The sequence below is a fragment of the Phaethon lepturus genome, unplaced genomic scaffold (genome assembly GCF_000687285.1).
Source record: "Phaethon lepturus isolate BGI_N335 unplaced genomic scaffold, ASM68728v1 scaffold31524, whole genome shotgun sequence".
In the NCBI taxonomy this organism is placed as follows: Eukaryota; Metazoa; Chordata; class Aves; order Phaethontiformes; family Phaethontidae; genus Phaethon; species Phaethon lepturus.
The window spans coordinates 23,166-32,983 of record NW_010534544.1 but is presented as its reverse complement, the minus strand read 5'-3'; the positions used below and the strand labels follow the sequence as shown (position 1 = coordinate 32,983).

At 45.7% G+C, this 9,818-nt stretch overlaps 1 protein-coding gene across 1 annotated transcript; it reads right to left on the bottom strand.

Moving 5' to 3' along the window:
- Positions 1 to 2,980: 2,980 nt before the first annotated feature.
- Positions 2,981 to 9,297, bottom strand: LOC104619626 (glutamate receptor ionotropic, NMDA 2B-like; the record flags this gene model as incomplete). Its single annotated transcript, XM_010285567.1, has 5 exons — positions 2,981 to 3,210; positions 6,101 to 6,226; positions 7,777 to 7,930; positions 8,600 to 8,771; positions 9,089 to 9,297. Coding segments are annotated over 5 exons (891 nt in total), but the record flags the coding sequence as incomplete, so codon positions are not given.
- Positions 9,298 to 9,818: the final 521 nt, after the last annotated feature.

Below are 9,818 nucleotides of genomic sequence, written 5' to 3'. Positions count from 1 at the left end.
TAAGAGCCGCAGCTTGAGGTACGACCTAGCAGCTGCAAGGGCGAACATGAGGTGGGTTCCGGAGCCAGCTCTGGCAGCAGTTTCGGGCCAGCTGAGCACAAAGGGGTGGCACTCAGCAGGATGAGCGTCGCCTGGGCCAGAGAGAGAGCGGCAGAGGTCCCCGGGCTGGGCGCAGGGAGCCTCCAGCCACCCTCAGCCCAACATACTGCCCTGGCACAGAGGTGTCTGCTCCAGCCCAGCTCCGCCAGGCCTGCTAAAGCGTCCACACAGCACAGCGGGGACATGCCATTAGGAAGCCAATGCTGGGGCACAGCCAAGACACCGTCCAAGTCCTTAGACAGCTGGAGCGGTTCGGCCTGCTTTTGTGGGGAAGCGGCCGGTCAGCAGCCACAGGCACCTCTTGGAGTGGCTCTTCCCAGGCAAGGCCGAAGGCAGAAGGTCCAAAGAGACCCTCAGGGTGGCTGTCACAGGGTGTTGCCAGCCTGACCTTGACAAGCATCCTCCAGCCAGGCACAGTAATGGATTTTGTGAGTGCATCTGGCATTTTCGCTGCTGTACACACCTTCCCCAGGTACTGTCATGCTACACAGGCATTTGCAAGCAGATCTGGGTCTAGGCAAGTAGGAACAATACCCCTTAAAATAACCAGTCCTCTGTCTGTAGGATTATACCTTCTGCTGACTCCTTGTGCTGGACCCAGCTGCCCTTGCCAGCTGATGTAGCGGGCCAGGAGGTTGATCTGCCTCCCTTCTGCTGTGGACAGCAGATCACTTCCTGGAGATAAGAGAGACTGGAAGCTACCGTTGTTCTTCTTGGCCACCTGGCATTGGTCAGTGACTGCCTACTTTGGAAGTCTGAACCGGCTAATTTTATGTAAGGAGGCAGGAAAAGAGAGGAAAAGCACAGGATACTTCCATCTCCCCTGCACGTGGCTGCAACCCTGCATCCTGGCCACGCAGTGCATTGAGGGCGTGAGCGAACTGCAAGCAGTATGTGGGCTTTGGAAGAGGGAAAAGAGGAGATTCAGAAGATTGAATTCTTCCCAAACCAGGGCATCTTGAAGCAGCATGACAGATGCCTGGATGGCTGCTCTCAAATTCTGCAGGGCCCTCTGCACGTCCAGAGAGTGGAAATCCATGAGCCCAGTAGACCAAACTCATTCACTCAAATCTTTTGGATTGTGATATTCTCACCTGTCTCTATTCTCCAGAGGCAGCAGTTGGCCTTCAGTTTTTACCAGCCAATTTTCATCTGATTCCAGATGCTCTGGTAGATCATAATTTTATCCAAATGTTGCACTTGCACTAGCAGCTGTGTTTGAGGCATACTGCAATAATCTGAATATGTACTGTGTCCTTTGTCTTCCCCAAGAAACAAAGCACATAGTCTTTAGGATAGCAAAAACAAACACAGGTATCTTGGCAAAGAAAAGTAGAAGAAAATGACATCAAGCCAATACACACAGGCAGCCCTACAGCGAAATCAACTAAAATACACCCAGAGACCTGTATCCAAAGGCTCTATGAAGCTCCAGGAGTCACCGCTTTCAATTGATATTTCATGCACATATCTCTGCAGGTATGAAGAATATCTTGAAAAACATGAGAATGAAAGCGTGGAGCTCTCCATGAGCCTAGGCACAGCCTGAAACAATAGATCATAGGTATGAACTATCCCATTTAGCTCAGACAGTTGAAAACCTAATGATGACAAACTAATGTTAACGCTGATAGGGCTGGCTGGTTTTGAACAGCGCCTTTCAGTCTGAGGGAGTCCACAGCTTCTAAGGAGCCTCCGCAACAACCTCCACCTGGCAGAAAAGCATCCTCCCCCCCTCCCCAATACAGCACACTGCAAATGTGGAGACAGCATGAAACAAATTGAGGTTGAAATTAAAACAAATAACAGGAGCACTTCTGCACAGATTGTATTATTCAGTGTCGTATTTCATTCCAGGAAAAAACAACAAAAGGGAAAAAAAAGCTCTTAAAAATTAATTCGCCACAGAATTTCCAGCCTGCTGCACAGGACACTGTATACACAGGGGGCCTGGCCACAATTTATTTCTAGACTATCATGGGGGACACAAGAGACAGTAATGATAACCAGCCCAGCAGTACAAACTGACACTTGCAGTCCTCTTCTTTCTGCTATCCCGAATAGCAGTTTGTGTGACTATTGCTATTTGGTTGCCCTACAATGGCAGGATCCCTTAAGCAGCCCCAGTGACTGAGTTAACAAATTCAGCATGGGCAATCGAGCCTCACAACACTCAATTCCTTGTGAGTAATCTTTCCACAAAACAAAAATAAAGCTGTGTGCAAAGCTTCAGACCCTCATGCACCAAACAGTGTTACCCTGCATGCATGAGTGATCTCCTCAGTGTGCAGAGCCCAGCAAAATCAAATGCTCTGTGAGGACAAAATGCAGCACATGTAAACAAGGCAGCAAAGCACACTCTGAACAGGAAATTATTTCTTATGCTAAGCTTCCGAAGGCCTCGAAAAAATGACAGTATAACTTCAAATGCAAACAATAGTAAATCATCAAAGCCACTCTGATTTACTCCCACGGGCAGAACCTTTCCCTCTAATAAACTAACAGATCATATTTGCTAGCCTAATGGCCAGCGTTCCCCCACCGGCAATTATTTCATTCTGAAAATACAGGTTACATCCATTATACACATCATCTCCAAAGCTCCATTAATTCATTTCTTGCTGAAAATCAAGGTGTGGTTTGGGATCTGCAAGCAAGCACAGTTCAGTTCAGTTTCTAATTCATTCTTGAAGTGCTTAAAACATGTAAAAATGCAACTGAATACCAACAAAGAGCAATTGTGGTATTTAAGCTAGGGACTAAAGCTATGATGTGATGCTGAAAAAAACCTGAACACCTTCCCAGTAAAAGCAAAGAAGAGAGGGTAGAGCAGCCTCTTCTGTGGAAAAGGCTGCTTTGGGGGTTTGGTTGGATCCATTACCTTTTTGTCGCTCAAGCCAGACACCTGGTCCACGTATTCCTCTTGGATCATGAAGGCAGCCAGGTTGGCAGTGTAGCTGGCCAGAAAGATGACAGCAAAGAAGGCCCACACCGACACCATGATCTTGCTAGTGGTACCCTTGGGATTCTGCACTGGCACAGAGTTGTTGAACACCAGCCCCCACAGCAACCAGATAGCTTTGCCAATGGTGAAAGAGGGACCTCCGGGCTCTGGAGTGATGGAGAAACATCATCCCACAGTGAGCATCTCAGAGTAAGTGGTCTGCATTTCTATTCACATATGCATGTTGACTTCAGAGTTAAAAGCAGTATCTATTCTCACATGCGAGATCAATGACCGCAGCTGCGGTCCCCTATGTTCATGGCACAATAATTCAGCAAAGTACAACCCTGAAAAATTATTTTTTTAAAATGTCCTCAGGCTTCCATATTTATTCTGTCTCAAAGATTTCCACTGAAACCTTATACAACGGCTTTTTTTGTATCTGATTGGAGCAGCTAAAAGCCCAAACATTCCATTTTGGTTCAAGTGTTGTCACCATAAATAGAGTTTGCTCAGAAAAATTCTATCCTCGTTTCTAGCAATACAACAGTGATGTTGTCCTTGAACTCCCAGCATACACCTGGGAAAAACATGGTCTTCACTGTACTTGTATCGGTGCAAGGACGAGCACCATCTGAAAAAACAAGGCGCTACAAATACCTCTGCAAGATCTGCTGAAGACACACAAACCAGAGAAGAACACAGATCCCTCTCCCCATGTTCTGTGCCTAAAGTACGTAACAAGTGACATATACTCTGGTCTATCTCAGGAAAATAGCAGCTCTGCCCCAGACAGTCAAGGAGCAGATCCAGCGTTTTAAAAGCTGCTATTTTCCCCTTATGCACTTTTCAGCATGGAAGCTCCCTCATACCCCAAAAGCCATGTGTGCTCATGAAACACTAAGCCTGAGAACTTGTGAAATCCTGCCTGTCTCCCAGCAGTCTCATATCCCTGGCATCTGCTGGGTCCCTTAGTGGGACCAAAACTTGCTCAGCTTGAGCACAAAGAGGAGCTGTCAGGGAGACTGCAGATAGAATTACTCCAAGGATCCTGCTTCAGACACCAAGAAGACCCTCTTAGGACAAGAGCCCTCTGGCACAGTTCAAGGGTCTGTCACTTTTCCAATGGTGCCAACCTGGTTCTGTAACCTTCTGGGTTAGCATCCCATGTTTTATCTTCTCCTTGGGTAGGCTGACTGGTGCCTATTGCTGCTGCCTGTGGTTAAGGTTGGCTCCAGCAGAGGAACAAAAGGAAAGAAAACTTTGACACTCCTCTCCAAAGCCCTGAGCCAGGAATAGCATAGATCATCTGAAAGCACTAACTGTGTTACTCTAAATACAAATGAAAGGTACAAGGGACTCATTTTGCACCCTGGGAACAGCACACCAAGTTCAAAGCAAAATCTTCACCTGGCAAAACTGGAGTCTCTAGATGCCAGGGAGACAAAGTTGCTGTAAGAAGCATAGTTTGGCAGTCCTTGTCTTTTTACATGCTGAAGTGGTAGCTTTATATCCCTCTGTACGTAATAAGCTCCAAGACACACAGGTGCAAGGCCTGCATCACCCCATGTGCCTCCACAGTTACTTTGTCAGCCACAAACCAAGACAGCAATGGGAGCCTCCAATCCAAACCAGGGACCCAGAATCCTTCTGAGGTCTCCAACTTTGAGTGCCCCAAAACCAACCCAACATCATTTAGGGGCTAGATGAGGGCATGCCAACCTGACCCTGGAAAGAAAATCTCAGTGCCCATAAAGAGAAAATGAAGGTGTGGGAGGCAGGGGTATGCTGTCGTAGACTAGTTCAAATACAGCCAAGGTAACATTAACCAGAGCGTTCATTACCAAACAAGCATTGCAGTCTCTGCAGCAGATTTCTCCACCTTCATGTTGCATCTGTCAGGGATAATATCTGCCTGATCATGCAGCACTGTTCATAATTACTCAGAAATACTGATACTTGCAGCTGCAGTTCAGCTAACTTAATACCTGTGCAACTGCACACCTGTACTAAGAACTGCTTCCAGTTCCACAGCTGTATTAATATCTCTCCAGAGAGAGTCACAGATATAACAGTATTTACTTGTGTCCACAGATCCATGTGGTTATGATCAGCTGCCATAAAGGCCCTCCACAGGTCCCTGTTAAGAGAGAAGTTCTCCACTTCCCCATATATGTGGTTCTGCCTGCATTCTTATTAACACTTTTTTTTCCACTCCCCTCTAATTTGATGGCATAAATTCACTCAAAGCACTAAACTGGGGAGCAAATGAGTGCATTTTCCAATAGCTGTCTCTCTCCCATTATTCTGAACAGACCAATAAACCCAGAAAGGTTTGAAGGGATGATTCAATATGGGGTGAAGATACGGAGATGACAGAAGGCTCAACTTTCTAACTGCCTTCAGCCAACAAGGCAAAAAAGGTTGTCTCTTAGGCTGTCTGTCCATCCTCTTTTCAGGTTGTCTTCTGAAGACCAGAACCACAGAGATGGGTCACTAACTTGTTCCTATCTTTCCTGCTGCCTTTGCAAAATAATCCATCACTCACTCCCGGGAGAATGAGCTTTCCACTTTCTCAGTTGGCCTTAGCAAGCTAGAGAGCCAAGTGGGGGATGGGCATGCCCAGGTGACAGGAATCTGGAGGACATAACACTACACTGGGAGGCCAGCAGAACGGCTTGCTCTCCAGGGAGACATAGCACTGACGGGATAGATTGACAGCACTGAGCCCTCTGATTGCCTCAGAGCATGCAGCACTGTGGGCACTGCCTGCACCAGCTACCAGGACCCAGTTTCCCTCATGAGAAACAAGTTGGAGCTGGTGCGTGCTTTAGAGATGAAAGGCGACACAGCTCCGTCTCCCGAGCCAAGCAAATTATCCATTCTACACATCTGCTCTCTTCAGAGCCTTTTTTCTGCCTCCATCCCTGCCCTCTTCTGAATGCAGAGCTCAGGGTGGGCTAGATCCATATCATGTTCAAGGCAAAGGAAACACTGTGATGAAGGAACCGGGATTGAAAGCAAGAGAGGATCATGGCAAGGTGGGACCCCTCTTACCTCTGCCATCAGCAAGGCACCGATTATAGCCCACAGGGCTGAAGTACTCAAAGACAAAGACGGCCACCGCAGAGATGATAAGCAGCATCACAAACATCATCACCCATACGTCAGCACTGAAGGGCTCTGGAGAGGAAGAGAAAACCATGGTGAAAGACCTGATACACCACCTCACCCCTCCCTCATCTCCTTTGCTCTACAGAGCACCCCAGTGAGAGCTTGGGGCAAACTGGGCTGGGAAAAACCAGAAGTTACAACAAAGCCTTTGACTTGAGTCTGAAAAACTTCTTGAACTGGGAGAAGTGTAGTTTCTGTCACAGTAATGACTGCATTCCTTCTTACTGTTACATTTGTGACACACGGTTCCATCTGGAACTACATGCAGCCATCGTGGCATGCATTGATAAAATAAAATGCATTGATAAAAGATTGTTTCCAGGAAGTCCTCCAGCACCATCTGGAGAGAGTGGGGAAAATCAAGCAGAACTGGCAGAGTTTCAGACAAGCATCCAACTTTCAAGATGCTATTGAGCCAAAAAGCATCTCCACATTTCTGAGGTTCAGACATAATGATAGTAGTTTTTTCAGCTGCTCCATTCCTGTAGCAATGGGAATGCTGGCTCATTCTAGAAATGTTAGCATCCATATCCTGCACTGGATCTCTGCCAGGTTTTCTCCTTCTCCAAGCCTGAGCAGATAAAGATGGGACTGAACCAGATTAAAGAATCTTAGAACTTTGCTCCAGACTATAGTTAATATTGCAACCTCAGATGAATTGCAATTTAACATTTTGGAGTTAACTTTATCATTGCTTTTACATACCACAGCAATATTGGTGGGCTTGGCTAAAGGCAAAAACTCCTGAAGAGTTAGTAGTCATGAAACTCCTACTTAAAGAGGTTTGGAAAAATTTCTTTACCCATAGAAAGTTATTTCTGTTTGTAAATGTTGTCAGGATGCTGGCAGAGAGCAGACAGTAATTATATAATTCATATATTGTGTTTCCTGCATCATGAAGCATTTTATAAAGCCAAATAGTAGATACTAGGAAGGCATGGGTGTCTTGGGGAAAGGCAGTATTATTTCTGCATTCTCTGATCACCCTCCACCATCAAAGGACATTAGAAATCACTTTATTGGGAAACACGGTGTCAGCACAGAACTGATGGCTCAACTCTTCTTGAAAAGCTCTATTAGATCTCTAACTTCTACCAGTTATTCTGTCAAGGGAGGGTCAAGTTAATACCTTCTTTAAAAACCGTGTCTCTCAAAGTGCAACAGTTTCTCACTAAGTGTTATCACTAAGTACTATGGCATACCAGCTATAAGGTTTGAATCAATTTTCTTCTGGCCTACACTCCTTGAACATGCTATTAATTGAGTCACTGAGAAACCACATGCTGCAGAGTAGGTGACAACTCTGAGTGAGGCCATTCTTTGCTGGGATTTGGCATACAATTGCTGAGAAATGTCTTGGGACTCCTCAGCAGTGCCTGTTTGCATTTGCCTGAATTTTGCTTGCTTGGGATTTAGAGCTAAAACATCACAGTTTATTTTTATATGCCTGTACCACAGGTACTCCCAAAAAGGGACTTTCAGGCTAAGAATCACAAGCAACCTTCACCTACTTTTTGAGGAACACTGGGTGAAGCTTTAATTTTAGATTAAAATGATACCTAAGAAGGCAGAAGGTGAGACAGTTCCATTGCTACGTGACACCATGACGCTGATTCCCGTCTCAATGAAGGGCACAGAGAAATCCACCACTTCTGAACGTTCCTCATTAATGGTGAGGGATCCCACAGCCATATAGGCCCGTTTGGTGACAACCTGAAGGAAGGAAAGGAAGAGATCATACACAGACCCGAGGCACCTCTCAAGCACCGCAGCCAAGACCCTTCTCACGTTCCTACCTTTCCACAGTCCTTTTATTCCTGTAATCCCATTCCCTATATTGTTTCTATCATCTCTCCTTCCTAATCTTTCATCAGGACACCTTCTTCTTTCAGGAAATCTATAGAGATTAATCTTCCCCTCAAAGCTGGTATGTGTATAAAAAATAAATCCGCAGAGGTTTTAGGATAAACACATCATCCACTGAGAAGACGTCTTATCTCATTTTTCTGTCCTTGCTTTCTCCTCCCTCTAACACTGCAAAGTCTTATTTCATTCTTTATGCACCTTATATACCATCTAAGTATAATTTAGGTTGCAGCCTCTGCGGTGCATGGATATCACCCTCTTTCTTTGACTGTGAAGGCCAAATTTATGACACTATAGAGAAAAATAATTAATCATCGAACAGGAAAGGTAGTCATGGTCAGAGTGTCAGAGCAGATTAATTCACTCAATGCCCAGAAAGAATCCAGGCCAATCATTTCTACAGAGTCACCTCCGTCCCTGCCCCAGAAGGGGATCTAACAATGATGGGAGACCAGACCTGACCCATGTCACCCAGCCCGGGGATAAAGTCCACCATGCCCTCCTTTTGCTGCTGACCTCTCCAATCATTCCATTCCACGTCCCATTGATCTTTTTCCCATGCTTGCCGTTAGTCACCAAGTAGAGGTCATAGGTGAACTTGACAGACTTTGAGATTTTCTTGAGGATGTCAATGCAAAACCCCTTGCAACATTTCTTCATGTAATCTGGCTCCTCATCAGTTTTGTTCCTGAATCATCACAACAACAATGGGTTAAAAGACTGGGGAAAACTCCCTTAATTCTCTTCTGTTGTCAGTATGCAATCCCCCTCCCACAATATAGTGTGAAGAATTTCACTCGTGCTATCCGTGCTGGAGGGTGAAGGGACACACTACGATGATTTGCCCAAAGGGGCCAGTCATGAATGGACACAGGCCAGGCTGGGCAAACAGGTGACTTTTCTAAAAAGGATTATCAGGGTGTGATGATATTGGCCCAACAGACTCTCTATATTCTGCTGAGAAGGGAGAGCCCAATAGGAGGAGAAAAACCTAGGGGTGCATACTCGGTCACTATGCGTTTTTGGCACGGGACTGTGTTCCTCATGCAGGTGCCACTTAGAGGGTCCACATTCTCCACAATGACGAACGGTGCCTCTTCCAAGGTCACAATACTCAGGTGATCATCTTCACGTTCCTCAGAGTCGGGATACAGCTCAAAGCGGGGCCACACATAATACTTCATCTGCAACTTTTTTTCCTTCCATTTGCCCACCTGTGGAGACACAAACCACAGAAGATAGACATATAGCTGCCCCATCAACCACAGCTCCCACAGGCCTTGGCAGGAGGACCACTCTGGAGTACCCAAGCTCACGGCTCATGTAAGATGAGGACATTTCTGGGGAGAAGGCTCTGAGTAAGTGGGTTCAAACCAGGGGGAAGTGGAGGACAAGAAAGGTGTCTGGGTTGTCTCATTTCTGTGATGGTCTCACCCTCTGGGAGAGTGAGTGGATTACCAGGGGAATACCATAACCATGGTGTCTCATCATAACCATGATGTCTTTCAACTTTCTCAGCCAAACAACAGGAACAGAGCTTGTTGCCTCCTGAGATGTTGACTTCAGCCTACTAGCCACAATAAAAATGGGTTTTCTCCTGTGAAAAAAGAGGAGAAATATATACAAATGCTGAAACAAATGTAATTTTGAAACAGAGAAATTGAAATAGTTCACTTGAAAAAGTCAAAACAGAACTTCTTTATGTTTTGAAAATTTTGTCTTCATTTGTTTTCAG